At 35.3% G+C, this 17,742-nt stretch overlaps 1 protein-coding gene across 1 annotated transcript; it reads right to left on the reverse strand.

The window, feature by feature from the left end:
• Window positions 1–1,080: 1,080 nt before the first annotated feature.
• Window positions 1,081–17,632, reverse strand: LOC106869100 (zinc finger protein-like 1 homolog). The gene is made up of 6 exons (XM_014914640.3): window positions 17,453–17,632; window positions 8,045–8,165; window positions 6,725–6,918; window positions 5,998–6,268; window positions 4,950–5,064; window positions 1,081–2,925 (listed from the first exon to the last, which is right to left on the reverse strand). The coding sequence occupies exons 1-6, from the start codon at window positions 17,552–17,554 to the stop codon at window positions 2,688–2,690; spliced, it is 1,041 nt and encodes a 346-aa protein (XP_014770126.1). The 5' UTR covers window positions 17,555–17,632; the 3' UTR covers window positions 1,081–2,687.
• Between the last annotated feature and the right edge of the window lie 110 nt (window positions 17,633–17,742).

Here is a 17,742-nt window from a genome sequence, read left to right on the forward strand (position 1 = left end):
GAGTACACTACAAATTAAATATGATTGGGGTAGTGATGGAATGGGTATACTTGAATACAAATTGAAAACCACTGATTTATACACTGTGGTTATGATAACACAACATTTACAGAGTAACAATAACATTCTTCCAATAATCATTACTATGATTGGATCAAAGCTCAAACAGGGTAACATTTATGGACTAAACTTCATTAAAGGATCTACCATGTGCTGAAGAGACAAAGGACACATAATTGCCTGATAAAAAAAGAAAAATATTTCAATTCAATTAGATTTAAATGAAAACCAATCACATATATTAAGGGTTAACACAAACTTTGGAGGCATCAAACAAACTAAAATGAAACTACATAAATAGGCATAATAAATATTTGATGAGAAATAATCTGAAAGGGCCTTCTAATTTATTAGCTGTAAACAGTTAACTTTGTCCATCAAAGCATGTTGTTTGATGAAGGGAGATAATTATATTGTCAATTTATGATGAGTAAAGTTCTTAAAACATTTTCCCCGCTAAAGGAAAGTAATCGCAAATCACTGTACAGTTTTATCTGTAGTTTTGTTAATTTTAAGTTAGAAGTGCTAGAAAGATCTATTTATTATAATTGGATGGCTTTGTGATTAATTAGTTTGCTTTGTAACTACATGGGTTCAGAATCAATGCATCTGGGTGGCCCTTTGGGCAAATATCTTCTACTGCAGCCTTAGTTTGACCAAAGCTTTATGAGTGAAGTTTGATAGAAGGAAACTGTGTGGAAGCCTATCAGAGTAAACACTCCAGTTCTTGGATGATAGGATTAACCTGTCGTTTGGTTTATACCACTACATGATATTCGGTTGTCATTAGGAGTCAACTCAGTTGAAAGCATCCAGCCCAATTTTTCTGTGTGAAGATAACTTCCTCCTCTCCTTCCATCACCTGTAATTCCTCTCCTGACCAAATCATTAAAAGATAAATTAAAATCTGAAAACTTTATGACAAAGCATGATTGTTAACATTTTCAGTGTCCCAAAGTATTCCACCAGGAAAACAAATTTACGACTAGAAGTAACAAGCAATGATAATTTTTACTGGCATTTTTCTTTTTGTTTTTAGAAGTTTCGATTTTATGTGCTAATAGATCTAAATCAAGTAAACAAATAAAACTATTGTAATAGATACTAATAAAAATGATGATGATATGGAATAATCTTAGAGTTCCAAAGTCACAAATAACTTATTGGTCCTGAAAATTGTGAAAAAGTTCTTTAAAATGTGTAAGCTGGTCAATAAATATTTGCTAACTTCTTATTAGAAGGTAATTTCCAATCTAATTATAGGTAACTAAGCAACAACACAATATCATAACGAATTTTGTATTAATGATATATATTTTCTTGAGATTACCAAGAAAATTACTTAATGAAAAATGAGATATTTTCATTAGGCAAATGCAACAATGAAGAAAAGATATAGATAAAATAGCAATATTTTCAAATCAGTCTTTTTCTTAATGTAAAATCTAATTTTGTAGGAAACATCAAAATATCTTCAATGTGTATTTGAAAGACACAGCAAAATAAAGAAGAATGTTTATTTTTCTTTTAAATAGAAACTGAACTTTCATTGTTATTAACTTACTTCAACATACATATACTAAACTTGGAACTGAGAGATTATGGTATGTACCTAATTGTTACTAATGGCATTAGAAAAAAAGTTAGAAATGCTTATAATCTACTGCTTCTATAATTAAAATCTGAGACAATAAGCCTATGCCAGCTGACTGATCAGAATCTTAATTACATCACACACATATATGATTGAATCAATGACTAGCCTTAGACTGTGTCTGTGAAAGAGAAAGAGAGAGTGAGAGTTATGATATTTATGTCTTTCTCAAGAGTCTTAGTGATCTACATTAAATAAAAAGTCACAAACAAAAAGCAAAGCCAAACTGTTGACTAAGCTTGCTGAAATCTATCCGGATACATAATTTATGATGCCATGGAAATACAAAACATGTCTGCAAATTTCAGTTACATATTGTAGAAAGCAAAATTTTTTTACAAAAATTAACACACACACACACACACACACACACACACACAAAAGTTCCCAAGTAAACAATATCGATGCTATGTTTATCACAGAGACACCCAATTGTTTCTATTGTCATATTGGAATGAACGTAGAGTGTTTTGATGCTTTTACCTAAAATTTTTAGTTTACTGACATCAAAAAAATGTTTGTGTCTGATTTGTTGAAGAGAGATACCCTTTGTTCCCAAGTTTAGTGACTGCACTAAATGCTGTTTTAACAATCAATCACAGTGTAACTCACTGCAAACTTCTCTGCAGCTAGATTAAAAAAGGTGCATATCCATGCAGTTTAGCATCACTGAAGAAAACTTGAAGTCCAATGTCCATTTAAACTTTAAACATTAAAGACAGACAAAATATTTGTTTTGTATTTTTTCTCCAATTTTACAGTAAATGTGTTATTTAATGACATGAAGTAAATTTCTTTAAAATGTCAAACAATGACTCCAAAGAAATACTAAACAGTTTTGGTTCCTTCAAGAATTTTGTCATAAAGCAGGGAGCTATGTATTATTCTGATGCAAGACAGCCGTTATGTTAAGTTATAAGATATTTTACCAGGAAACAAAAATGCCAATTGACTCCTACCATCTTTGATAAGATCACTGAAATGGTTTCACTTTCTGCTGTATAATTTCTTCGTTGGGTATCTGTTGGTCCTTAACATGGATGTTTGGATTTGCCAGTGGATTGAAAGCAGGATCATCTTGGGTTGCCATGTGGCCAAGATGTGAGAAGACCATAACCACAGTTATAAAGCCAATCAAACCAATAACAAGAACAACAAGAAATTTTTTCATTGTTGCATTTGGGTCTTTTGTTCGATAAGAGTCATTAGTTCTAGAAAAAGAAAAGATGGTGAATTAAAAAGAAAATATTTCATACTTCCAACAATTTTATCATGAAAATAATCCTTCCTTAACACCGATTTAATATTGTCTCATTATTTGTGAGTCATCATCAAGTATTTACTATGATCACAACACATCAAATCATCATATATCTTACTGCTAATTTACATTATTCAGTTTTCTATGCCAGCTAAACTTATTTTTAGGTCAAGTATTTTTTATCAAATTATGACTATAACTAAATGCACCTCTTATTACTAACAACTCCAATCCAAACCAAGGAGAGAGAACCTCTACATAATCACTTGACCTGCTACAAAGAGCAAGCAAATCATCAAATCACACCCTACATTCTTAAACAATGGAACACATAAGATAATGTAACCCTAGAATATTCTGTTTGAATAAAAGGTGGGATGGTCAAGGCTGGAACAATTTTGATCATTGGTGCACTTGATCAGAGCTGACCAGGGGTTAACTAACAACTAAGTTTATGTTGCATTCTTCCCATAATGAATTATAGATTTGGGCCAGTTTGAGTGCTCTCAAGCCAGGTGAAATATATACTGGAAATCTGCAAATCTTGGGCTCTTGTTAGTTGGTGATAAAACCAATCTACTTATAAAGTTCCGCTAACCAAATGAGAGCAGTCTGTCTTCTATATTTGTCTTCATCATGGTCAGTGACATAGTGAAAATATAGTTAATGTGTTCACCACTGCCCACTTTTTTTTTTCAGACAGGAAAGTGTATTTTGAGGGAGACTTGACTGGTATTCCATCTAATGTCATTATCATTTTGCTTTTCAATAAATTAAAATATTTGCAAGAACTAGAAATCAACTTCGATAGCTTTCATTTTTATCTCTTAACTCTGGGGAGAAAGAACTAACATTTTCAGAACAGCAAACTGAGACTATGTACTTAAGCCCCAAAGCACAAAACTTTTGGCAGAACTTGAACACAAGGCTTATATGTCAGCAGAATTATATTACAACTGTCTGACCAACATACATTATATATTTACAATTTTTTATCAGCTTTTTTTCAAAGCTAGTATGAATGGCAACTTTTCTTACTTTTGAAATTTTGGGCTGTCTAGATGCCCCAGGTCCTCTTTCAGCTATCGTGATTTTCTAACAAAGTTTACCATCTTATCTTTTGCCTTTTACAAGGAAATGGGGCTACTTTCTCAGAGCTGAAGGCATTGTTTAGCTTCAAGTTAGCCCTGATTGAGCAGACCTATGATCACCATTATCCAACGTGATTGATGTATGGTGACCATTGAGATTTGAATTTTGATACATATGTCATTAGTCGGCAACTGGTATTTGTCGTCTGTGTATTTATTTCAGCATTTTCCTGTGTTATGAATATTAGTTCCACCATGTTTAATCTATGTTTTGTAGGGAATTCTGTAAAGTATAGATTTGTAGTCTACTAATGTTTTTCTAGTATAGTACATTACATCTTCATGTACGGTGAGCCAAGAGGAGACTGTTGTATTTGTGTGGCCTAAATATGAGTAGAGGCAAAATGGTTGAATGTGTAAGGGAGATAGGTTTAACCTTAACCAATGCTAATCAAGCAGACCTATAATCAAAGACATTCCAGCCATGATCATCCCTATCTTTATTTTCAGTGTATCTAAAACTACATCAGTCACATTTTAATGGTAAGGCTTTGTATGAGGAAGATTTGGTTATTATTTCTAGCATGTAGAGGATTTTGTAATGAGTTAAATGCTACTGGAGTTTGTATCAGTGGACAGCATGAAGCATTCTTTGAGTCTTAGCCTACATATTTCTAAAGAGTAAGTACTAGATCATTTGAAAACGTTAATGTTTTGAGATTGAAGCGAAATAGTGCACTAGGAAACATTTACATCAATAAGTTTACTTAAAATGATGGATATTCAGTTAGTTTATACCATACAGTTCTGATCCTGAGATCTAGTGACAGCTTACTGTATTTGATTCTCTTCTTAGTTTTAATGACAATAAATTAATACTTACTTAAAAAGTCTTGCTAACCAACTGAGAGCAGGCCGTCTTCTATATTTGTCTTCATCATGGTCATGTGACATATTGAAAACATCATCTTTTGTAGAGTCAAATAACTTTCTAGGACCTTAAATAATGAAAAAAAAGAAAAAAATACAATTCTGTATTTAAGAGATGTGGAATTGTGTACACTATTTACATTTGACAGATATTTGTCCTCATCTTGTTTGTTAACACAACCAATGTTGTGTGTATGTGTGTGTGATTGTGTATATGTTTGTTTACATTGGCAATTGCTCATCTGAAAGTGTAGTAGGTGGTAGTGTAGTCAGTTTCTCCTGTCAACAAATCATCCAAGTACTTCATGCTTTTGAAGCTGTGTGAAATAGATAAGCCTAGAAGAGCATCCAGTTGTAAAACAATGTCTCAAATAACATATTCATCCAACTCATGCAAGCACAGAAAAAGGGTATAAAACAGATGAATAAATTCCTGTAAAATCTATGATTCAAATTTTTGAGTTAATAAACCAAAAGGCATCATCATGTTATTTCTATTTAAATATTTAACAAACTTGGATAACATTAGCTATCACGAATCTCATCATTTAGTGTCTGTTTTCCATGCTGGTATGGGTTGGATGGTTCAACAGGAGCTGATAAACCAGAGGACTGCACCAAACCCCAAAGTCTGCTTTGGTATAGTTTCTATGGCTGGTTGCTCTTCCTAACACCAACCACTTTATAAGGTGTACTAGATGCTTTTTATGTGGCACTGACACAAGTGAGGTCACCAAGCAACTTGCAAAATGAGACCCACAACCAAGGGGCTTTAGTATTGAAGGGGCTGTCTTTGTGTCAGGTGATGAGAGAAGATAGAGTGAAGATGTGCCAGGAAGAAGGGGTAAGTGAGTGAGTTGCAATTTGATAAGTTTTATTTCCAAACTCCAATGACATTACTTATTTAGCATATAAGTATTTCAGAGTTATGTACCTTACAACGGAACACTATGATGAAGATTTGAACTACTACTGAAAAGTATGTAAAAATCATTACTTACTAGTAAAAAGTCCTTTTTCTCCTCTGGCTGTTGTGCCAGGATCCAGATTGATAATACTATGTGTAGATGCTGATGAAGATGCAAGAGTTGGTGTACTAGTGTAAGGACTAACTTGCGCACTTGGACGAGTATACTGAGGACTAGACTTCTTTGCATCAGTAGGACTGTGAACTGTAGGGGCATTCACTGAGGCAGAATGGATTGCCAGAGGGGAGGAAGAATGCACATTTTCAGAAAGGTGTTTGCCAGATGACTGACTTTCTTCCTTGATCTGTTGACAAATAAATAAACAAATTTTTTAAATAATTGTTATACAGCTGCTTTATAATTATTTCTAACTGCTATGTCATTGTTGTATCATTACTAAATTGTTATACAAAATCCATTTATTCTACCAGTCTCTATACTTCTCCTCATATATGCACGCACACACATACACACAAATAAAGAAATTTTCAGAAATGCTACTCTAACACTACCATAGAAAAATTGACAGAGCATTGAAAAAAAAAATCCACTTTATTACTTCAAATGATTTTCATTTCACATATCTTGAAAATTGTCAGTAGTAAACTTTGATAACTTCATTACGAAACATTACATTATTAAATGTCTTAAAACTATTTTGACATACTGACATGTCATTGATCAATTAAGACTGAAATACAGCATTTAAGAAAGAGTTAACAATTGCAATTGTCAATAATGAAAAATACATTGTACTAACCAAAGGGAGGCCAAGGCCAGCACGGGCCCAGTTTACTGTTTTTAGCACCTGCCTTAAGGATTCAGCAACAGGTGACATCAAATTACTGGCAGGGAAAATACCATGTTTGCATGTCGGACAGCTGTAGCCAGCTGGTGCCGTATTTGGAGGCATTTTTAAAGCGTATTGATTTAAACAATCCCAATGAAAAACATCTAAAAAATAAAATAAACAAAATCTGTTTCATGGACGTCATTTAATTATCTTTTATTGGATTGCATAACAAAAGTAGTATTGACAAGTACACATCTTGAGAAATATCTTCTAACATATCTTTGGGTTGATCAATGCCTTGTAGGTGAAATTGGCAGACAGAGATGGTGTGGAAGCCTGTCGTATGTGTGTGTCATTTGGCAATATATATTGGTGATATATATATATATATAGGTACAGGCATGGCTGTGAGGTTAGGAAGTTAGTTATGCAATCATGTGGTTTCAGACTGAGTCTCACAGGATAGTGCCCTGGGCAAGTATCTTTTACTATAGCCCAAGGTCAACCAAAGCCTTTTTAGTTGATTTAGTAGAGAAAATCTGAAAGAGACCCATGAATAAAATAATTCCTCAACACTGTCACCATGATACAATGAAATAGTGTGTAGCCTATTGACAACCTGTAACCAATAACGCTATTGTTCATCAATCACAACATATAAAATTTATTTTAAAATTAAGAATAAACAGATTATGGTTGGATTTCTAACTTATGAGGCTAAATACAAGTTATTTCTGTCAATGTAGCTGAAAATAGTCACACTTCCATTTCATTTTTTGCCAGCATTAAGTCAAATTTAAACTTTTGCTTCTTTAAGTTGGGGAGATATCAGAATTTACAGAACTATCTAACAGTGATGTTGCAGAATAATATTAGGGCTACTTCAAATTTTTTTGGCAAACTTTTATTAAACCTGCAAGAAACTTGCCACATGATTTCTGCACAAAATAAATAACTACTAGAGTTGCAGTTGTACATCTGACAAATGTTTATAAAATAAAATTATCAGAAATAATACTATGCAGCATGATAGCTAAAGCAATTTTAGTATATGGAATAATAGTATTCAACATATTGTGTAACTGTCAATGCAGCAACAACACATTACAGACATATGGAATGAAATATAACTCACTTGAAAAGTAGTTTGGAAGCTGCAACTGGAAGAGCATCCAGCCATAGAAAATCTGTTACAACATATTTCATCTAACCCATGCCAGCATGAAAAAAATGGATGTAATGAATGATGATGACAATAACAAAATAAAAATAATACCATATACATACCATAACAAACTAATCTGACACAATCACCAGAGTCATCTTCAGCTAAACCTTTGTTACAAAGTGTACACAATGGATTGTAGTCACTGTCTTGCAGCCATTGCAAATAAGACTGGACAATACACTAGAAAGATACAATAAAAATAACATTAAAAAATTAGACATATTAATTTACATCAGCATGAAATCATTTTGGATTTCCATATTACCTCAAAAATCCAATAAAAAAAGAAAATGTAGCTACAGAAGCCAATAAGGGAGCCCGTATACTAGAAGGAGCAGACAAATTTCCATCAAATTACATCACACGGTCATAAAAAGAGAAATAATATAGAATAATAGATAAACTACACCTGAAAATAAGTTGAGGTGGTCACAGCAAGAACACCTTTAATCATAAGTCTGCTCAGTCAGTGGTCATCACTTTTGCAGACACTCCCAGACTGGTGACTTTGTAGTTGTCTTTCAGTTTGAACACCTGTAAGTTGGGGATTGTAGGGAAATGTGGGTGGGAAAGGAATTCCAGAGGACCATTATTGTTGGGGAGCAAGGTCTGGAAAAAGAGCTCAGGGATCTGAGAAAATGAAGTGAGATGGAAATAAAGTTGCCTTCTTGAGTCATGCTGATCCACAAGGGCGAGTTTTTCAGTTTCCATAGAATATAAATTCCCCACCTGGATGGGACACTGATCTGTAGCAAGATTACTCATTTTTGCCAGCTGAGTGACCTGGAACAGTGCGAAACGAAGTGTTTTGCTCAAGAACACAACACGTTGCTCAGTCCAGAAATTGAAGTAACAATCTTATGATCATAAGTTCAACACCCTAACCACCAAGCCATGTGATGGTGAAGATATGCAGTAGTTTGTAGTCGCAATAGAAAAGGCAGAAATGACAGAAGAAAATGTGCATCTGTAAGCAAGTGATTGAAGTCTGTTGCTAATCGGCCTTCTTTTGGATGTGATCTAGGACATTAAAGTATGAAATGGTAGCAGCACAATTCCAGTTATGTGATGGTGTAATACTTGCAATTTAAGTGTTATCTGAGCTGTCTCAAAGATCAGCAAATGATTAGAACTGATAAATTTCCAGGTTCTATTAAGGTATCTTATTTTTTAGCAAATCAACTTGTAATGTTACAATTGTAAGGTCACCATGAGAGATCATCAGAGATTGTGAGGCAATGTCAGTAGTGATACTGAAAGTTTAAGGTGTATGTTGCTTATAACCAGGGGCACTGAACTTGACTGTTTCCAAGATATGTGTGGTAGTGAGTTTGTACTCATGAGAGTAGATTGTCTGCCATGCTGCTGCAAAAAGATTCTCTCCATGTAAATTCATAGATTCAATTTATGTTTAGTGTGAGTTGTTTAGGTTGTATATAGAGGAGACCTTTATGCCAAAGCTTAAGGGGAATTGAATGGTTGTATCATCTGCATAGGTGTATTTGATGCTCAAGCTAATAAGTTATTAATACAAAGATAGTAGAAAGCAGGTGGCGATACTGATTCTTGGAGTATAGTGAGGCTTATAGAATATGGCTCCAAATGGTATAGTCCAACAGAAGGCTTCCAATTCAAGTGAAAGACACAATAGTTCGTCAGCCTTGTTAAAAAGTTATCATGTTAGACATGACAGAAACTTTTGATGTCAAATGCAACATTACTTTCACCAAATCTCTGAAGAGTAAGGGACCATTGATAAGTGGCACAGTCTGAGTTCCGGTTCAACAGAATTCATACTACTAGTCACCAAGGAACAAGAGAAATTGAAAGTAATGATTATTAACTGTTTTCATTGTCTTAGATATGCTGAAAATGTATTCAGGTGACACACATTACAGCAGGTTTTCAAAAATTGGACTATAATCCTATATACAGAAATTGATGAGTTGGGTGAGTATAAGAAGCAACTCTGGGGTATACTGTTTGAAGGTGATGAAAAGACACCAAAACCAGTCATCTTATTTCTTTATTGCTCACAAGGGGCTAAACATAGAGGGGACAAACAAGGACAGACAAAGGGATTAAGTCGATTACATTGACCCCAGTGCATAACTGTTACTTTATTTATCGACCCTGAAAGGATGAAAGGCAAAGTCGACCTCGGCGGAATTTGAACTCAGAATGTAACGGCAGACGAAATACCGCTAAACATTTCACCCGGCGTGCTAACGTTTCTGCCAGCTCGCTGACCAGTCATCTTGTAGGGTTGGAGTGATTAGGGCAGTTTTCACACATGGGATGAGATTGAATGTGGAGGAGGAATTTGGGAAGAGTTCTGTTGAATGAATGCTATGGTGTGTTGGAGGTGAAGCAAATGTGGAGGGTATTTTAAAGTTGTACTGCTGGTTAAATCATCTTGGTTGAGGTGTGGTAGGAAGGAGGTTTGAACTAAGCTTTGCAGTGATGGGTGATTTCTTCAAGGAATTGTAAGCAGTGTTCTTTTATTACACTATTGCAACACAACTATGTGCATACTATTTAGAGGTGTTGAGGGTATATGCTTTGGCTGTGTGAGGAATAAGAAGGTGACTTGTTTAGGGAGATGGTTTCAGTCATCCACTTAGCTATCTCAGATGAGCCCAGCGTGAAACAAACTTGTTGCCAAGAGTAGTTAGTATTAAACTAGTAGAGTTCCAATTAGAGAAAAAGAATATGATTGACTGAATCTATGAATTATTTAATTTATAAACAATCCCATTTTCACACATCAACAAACATACAGAATAAAATCAAAATGTATCTGGAATTGTTTACAGTATTTTCTGGAAAAATGAAAATATCAATCATTGACTGATAGTTTTGTTCTCGCTGCATATTCATATTTATCTCTAGTTAACTTTTTAATGCCCCGTGTAATATCTGTTGTAAAGAACGGCTCACTTAAAGATTGTCATGTCGTCTACAATGGCAGTAAAACAAACAAATCTGAACTACATTCAAAGTCAAAATACTCGGTCATATATTCAGATTCAATTCATTCAATGTAAAAATATTTTCAACTGTGACATGTAGAAGAAAAATAAATAAATGTACCTCCCACCACCATGACTGCAACTTCTATTTCACTGGCTTACAGAAACATATCAAATTTAATATGGCTCTGACAAAAAGGAGTTAGCTTATAAAAAATTAGACAAGCATCAGATAAGAATATACAACAAAAACAACAAAAGCATAGTGAATTACAGTTTAATTTAGTAATGATTCTATAAATATAGAAAGAGTTGAAAATCAAGGCCTAATTAACATTAAGTTACTTACATGGAAGAGTAAATTTTACAGAAGTCTGAAAATAGAAATATTTATATCTGGCTATATTTTACTACTTTTCTATTCTGTGCTGAGGTATCTGCCTGGAGACAAAGGGTAACCATGTACCCCAACTCCTCTCAGTCATTATCAGGTTGTCGGTGACTGAACCTGCTCCCCTCTTGGTTCAGATTCCTGGTTCTTGGAGGAGGTTGTAAGGGCACTCATCACAACTAAAAACAAGATCTACCCAAGGGCACAAAAGCGCTGTCCTTGTCCCTCCACCACATCAAATTAAGACCCCAATGTGGATCAAGTGGAGAAAGCTAGATCTCTGAACTCAACGATTGATCTTAGTGGAAGAGGGCAATGCTAGAAGAACTGGTTAGAAAAGCGCAATCTAATCACATTGGACCACACGTCACTCCAGGTAGTACTGTGGCAAAAGGATTTTAGGCCAAAGAAAGTGGGGACTCCCTTGGCAAATTAAACAAACTCACGCCATTGGCTGGTTTCTTTTTGATCCAATTCCCACCCCCACCTTTTTTTTAATTTTTTATAAAAGCCCAACAGCAATGGAGTAAGGGTGGTGGGAACATGTTTTGGTGAAACTAGAAGCTCCTAGTCTGGACCTGCATGTTGGAAGATGCAAGATGGTTATCTTCCTGAGACCTGGTGACAACCCAGGGACTCAATCCTACATCTGCGACTGGGCAGGCCTATTTGGGAACATTGCTGCTCACCCTGAATGGGGAAGACCCTAGAAAAGGTGTGTTAAATATTGGATGTCACCACAGAATCCTCGTTGGTAAGCCACATCCAGCAAAACACCCATTCAAGTGGTCAAACAACAGAAATTAAATTAGATAAATAAATTAAACTGAACATGGAACATGTGAACACTCCTCGATCCTCAAGACACAGAGAGACCAGAACATAGAATAACTCGTCTCCAAAGGACTAACAAGATTTAACATTGACATCACTGCTCTCAGTGAAACATGTCTATCTGGAAAAGGAAAGACTGAAGAGACAGGTTTGGGTTATACTTCTTCTGGAAAAGGAAAGAAGATGGAGAGAGAAAAATTCATGGAGCTGCTTTTGCTGTAAAATCCAAGTTTGTGAAAGAACATCATCTGAAACCTTCTGCCATCAAAGAACGGCTTATGATTCTGAATACCAATCTCTGCCACCACCTTCATAACACTGATCTCTGCTTACGCACCTGCACTTGATGCCAATGACAATGTGAAAATCACCTACCAACAGCTGAGTGATCTTATCCTCAATGTACCACTAAATGACAAGCTGCTCCACCTCGGAGATTTCTATGCAAGAGTGGGAAGAGACAACAGATTACGAGAGAATGTTATTATCAAAGAAGGAATTGGAAACTAAAATGGAAATAAACTCTTGCTCCTTGGGCTGTGCACTGAACACTCTTCACCAACACCCAATCTTGACTCCCAAATTGCTTCAAGACCACCAGGAAGCATCCCAGGTCGAAACACTGGCACCTCCTGGACTACTCCATCATCCAACAAGGAGACAAAAGAAATGTTAACATGCAAATGGCTAACAGCGCTGACAATTGCTGGACAAACCATCATCTAGTCATCACCCACCTTCAAATAATGGTTAACAACAAACCAAAGACTGGAAAAACAAGACCAGTCAGAAGAAAATTTGATATATCGAAGCTTAACAGCCCAGAGATCAGCTCCTTTTATGCATCTTCCATTCTCAAACACCTTCAATCCATCCGATCTGACAACCAGGATATGGATAAGGAATGGAACACACTTCGCAAAACCATCACTGAAGTGGCTGAAAACACCCTCAGGTACAGTAAAAGGAGAGACATCAGGACTGGTTTGATGACAATGATCAAGAAATCAGCCAGCTGATCGATACAAAATGGCAAGCCCACCTCTTTCATGAGCAAGATCCAAGATTGTGGCACAAGGTGAGATATCAGACCTCAAAAGACAATGCCAAACAAAATTGAGAGAGTTGCAGAACAACTGGTGGCATCAAAAAGCTGTTGAACTCCAATGGTGTGCTGACGCTCGTGACCTCACAGGAACGAAGCAACTTTTGGGGCCTGTGAGATCATCAACAGGGTCTCTTCAATCAGTAAACTCCAACACCATCCTGACTGACCCACAAGATATCCTTCAATGCTGGAGAAAGCACTCCTTGAATCTTCTGAACCAAGACTCCAACATGGAAGATTTCTTGACGAATGTACCCATGCATCCAACTCAACACTGGATGAACACGCCACCATCCTACAAAGAGTACCAGACTGCCCTCAACTGCATGAAACAGCAGAAGTCTCCTGGCCCAGACAACATCCCAGTGGAACTTCTAAAACATGGCGGATTATTATTAAACACCAGTCTGTTCATATTAATTCTCTGAATGTGGAAGAACTGCCATGTTCCCAAAGACTTCAAAGATGCTATTATTATCACCATCTTCAAAAAAGGAGACAGAAAGATCTGTGGGAATGTGGGAACTATTGTGGCATCTCACTGCTCTCCAAAATCAACTGTCTGAAGACTTCCCTATCACTGGAGGATTAAAACAAGGATGCGTTTTGGCCCTGATGCTCTTCTCCCTGTACCCTGTAGCAATGTTTCACGAACTGCCTCCAGACAATCCAGGAGTCAACATTAGGTACTGATATAATAGTGGGGGAGGTTTCCACCTAGCCAGATTGAAGTCATGAAGACTGACCAGGAAGCAAGAGATGCTAAGCATTTTGCCCAGCATGGTAACAATTCTGCCAGAATAATAATAATGATTATGATTTCAAATTTTGGCACAAGGCCAGCAATTTCGGGGAATGGGTAAGTCGATTACATTGACCCCAGTGCTTGTCTCGTACTTAATTTATCGACCCTGAAAGGATGAAAGGCAAAGTCAACTTCGACAGAATTTGAACTCAGAACATGAAGACAGGTGAAATGCTGCTAAGCATTTTGCCCAGAGATTCTGCCAGCTCACCACCCTAATAATAATAACGAACTTATTGTATATAATGGTTAGGTGCATAACGGCTCATTAGTAAAGAGTAAAAGAGGGGACAGAAAACAGCAAAGTCAAGTAAAAAAAAAAAAAAAATGACAACAATGATAACCAAAAGAATATGCACAGTACACAGTACATGTATCACCATTTAACATCCATTTTCCACGGGTAGAATGGTTTGACAGCAACTGGCAAGCAGAAGACTGCATTGAGTTAATCATTATCTTTTTTTCTACAATTATTCTTCACCATTTTAAGTCTCTTATTCACTCTTGTATGAAAAACTGCTGTCATATCTGTACAGGAATCTCAGCTGGAGTTCTTTCTGTCCTAGATTAAGACCAAAAGAGAGTTTCTAATCCCTGTCTCTCATTGTTTCTCTAAGTCTATTCTATAAATAATTCCAGGGTCATTGTTCCATCAAACTTTCTTCTTTTGTACTTCTTAATGTTAAATAAGTAACTCATCTCTCTGCTAATTCTAATCCTTTCACTTTTGCTCTCCCCCTCCTGTAAGATGAGTTTCTACTTCAGTAGTTTCTTTCCTCAAACACCTGTCTTCTGGTGCTCTTTATTTTTGTTTTTCCAAATTAATATGATTTCATGTCTTTTAAAATCTCGTGTTGATGGTATTTTGATTCATGAGGCAGCTTCACATTAGATTCATTTTCTTTTATAACTTTCAACATGCTTTGTAGTTGCTTGAGGCTGGCTAGGTATTAGGAGTCACTTCTAAAAGCACACACATACATTTGTCAAATCCACTCACAAGAGCTTTGATCAGCCTTGGGCTATAATAGAAGACACCCAAGGTGTCACAAAGAGGGATTGAACACGAGACCACATGGTTAGGAAGCAAGCTTCTTAACTATACAGCTATGCTTGTGCCTGTGTGTATGTGTGTGCGTGTGTATGCATGTTCATATATTCATTTGCTTTAATGTCAATTTTTTCCATTCTAGCGTAAGTTAGATATTTTATTGAGTCATTGTCTTGCAGCCTGATGCCCTTCCTATTGCTAACCTTTACTTGTTTATCAAGTAAGGGATCTCTTATCCTCAACATCTTTGAAGGTGCAAAGCCCAGCTGATGAGAAATTATGACAATACTTGCACTTGTACTCTATGACACACATATGCACACTACATATACAGCTGATTACATACACACACATATATATAATGTTTGTTTTTATGTCAGCTGTTTTGGTATTTGTTGTCTACACAGAGTGTTTTTAACAGATCAAATTTTCTTCTAAATCTAAATAAAACTTTCTACAAGTAATATGTTCAACAATATAAAATTTGAAGTAGAACACTCTGATAATACGGGTCCAAAATGGCATGCAGGGGTAGGAAATTGAGAATAACAGAAGCTATTTTAATTAACAAATACATCCCACATTAATAACAGATCTAACTACACACAGCTGATTGGCTACTATAGCAACACAAAACCATTTATAATATACACACTCTCGGACAGAGAAGTCAACTAACAACAGCTTTTTCTCCAAAGATTTCCTGAAGAAGGGGTCCTAATCCCGAAATATTTTTACAACTTGCATTGTTTTGGCTTAAAAAAAACATCCATCGAGAAGGTTTATATAACTATGAGACAATGCTTTATGCAAACTATATCTAATAAATTGCCTTGATATTTAACCCTTGAAGTATGATACAATAATACAAGGTATATTATTGTATTGAGTAATTATATGAACTAAGGTCTATAAATACACGTAACTAGCTATTTATTACATCCAAAAATGAAATTAGAAATTGTGAAAGTATATATAAAGGTGTTCTAATTAATCTAACACTTTGACACCATATAGTTCAAAGCTTTAAGAGAAACATGAAGAGATCATTCTACTCAGTATGACCCTGCCCTACTGTATGGAACCTTTAAATGTATGTTAACCAATCCTAAATACTTTCATAGTTATGCTGAACCTAATATCTTTTACTTACTCTTCCTCTCTCTCCATCTATATGTACACAATGATGATGACACAAAATATTTTATGTCGTCAAATTCTAATTCCCAAATGTTGGATCAACTCGTTAATTATAATAAACCACGTTGCGGAATATCTGCTCTATCAGCTCTTTTATAACTTTACATCGTCTGCAAATAATATATTACATATACACACACACACACACACACAGACAATCAATAACACCTTTACTTTTGTAGAGTTGTTTTTCTTTTTTTAAGGCATTAAATTACTTGGCTGCAACGTAAAAGATATTTCAGTTTGTTTTATCCTATTAGTCCATTTACCCATTACTAATAGTAAAATGAAAGCTATTGATGACTAAAATGATTCTCTAAACCATACATTTCTGGTTAATATTTTACTGTTCCATTCATTTAATTTAACTTACTATTAATGTTAGTTTCATCTTGTTTTTGAATCCACAGCTACATTTCTAACTATTAAAAATATTAATCCCGAAAGGGTTAATCAATGAAAGTAATCGAATTACGAAAGGCACACATCGAAATAAAAATACTTCATTTATTGGAGATTTACTAAATATGTGAGAAAATTATCCAGTTCAGGACTAAATTAATAGGAACAATTAGTGTTATCAGATAATAAGTGTAGAAACAAGTTAATCAAGAGTCAACGAGAGAGCAGTAAATGTCAATTGGTAAAGGGGTAGACATAATGCATTGGGTCAGTTAGTTACGTCTCTTTACACAGATGTCGATTTGTCTTTTATCCTTCTAAGGTCGATAAAAAGACCAGTCAAGCACTGCGGTTGATTTAGTCCATTACAGCCATCCTGAAAAATATGTAGTCATGTTATAATATTAGAAATAATATTTAAAGCCGTATCACTTCAAAGAGGAGTGGAATGTTTGTATTCGCTTGTCACACATACTTATTCATGACAATATTTTAATTAGTGTTAATATACTATTATATTGACTTCCAATCTTTTCTTAAACAACAGTCATATGTTGTACAGTAAGGAATAAATAATTTTTCTCGCGTATATATAAAAAAAATAATAAACCAGGAATCAGGGAGGTGTCAACCGACCAAAGTAAGCAAAAATGAGAAATTGAATTAGATTGTGACATAAGTGAATGAGGAACAAATTTTACCCGTGGATGGTTGGCAACCAGACAATGTTCGCAAACATTGACACGATGTTCAAAGCAGAAAAGGTTGGTAACTTTCTTCTTGGGACACTTACACAGTCCCATGTTTTCGGTGTTATAAAGTGAACTGATGTAGCAGACTGAGTGATGTCAACAGTACGACTCCATAGACGCCACATCTACGAGAATTTATTCGTAATCACGCGAGATGTGTCTCCGTTCATTTCCGTAATTCACGTCATCAGGTTTCACATTTCGTAGCGGAAGTTTCACTTAGTATTGCAAGAGAATTA

This window comes from Octopus bimaculoides, chromosome 3 (genome assembly GCF_046866305.1).
Source record: "Octopus bimaculoides isolate indiv1 chromosome 3, ASM4686630v1, whole genome shotgun sequence".
NCBI lineage: Eukaryota > Metazoa > Mollusca > Cephalopoda > Octopoda > Octopodidae > Octopus > Octopus bimaculoides.

Excerpts from the sequence above, each read along its gene's own strand:
- LOC106869100 (XM_014914640.3), bottom strand. The coding sequence starts at position 17,554 with ATGGGACTGTGTAAGTGTCCCAAGAAGAAAGTTACCAACCTTTTCTGC. Across the intron at positions 6,269-6,724 it reads CTGGCCTTGGCCTCCCTTTG|ATCAAGGAAGAAAGTCAGTC; the intron begins GTTAGTACAATG and ends ATTTGTCAACAG. Across the intron at positions 5,065-5,997 it reads AGAAAAAGGACTTTTTACTA|GTCCTAGAAAGTTATTTGAC; the intron begins GTAAGTAATGAT and ends TCATTATTTAAG.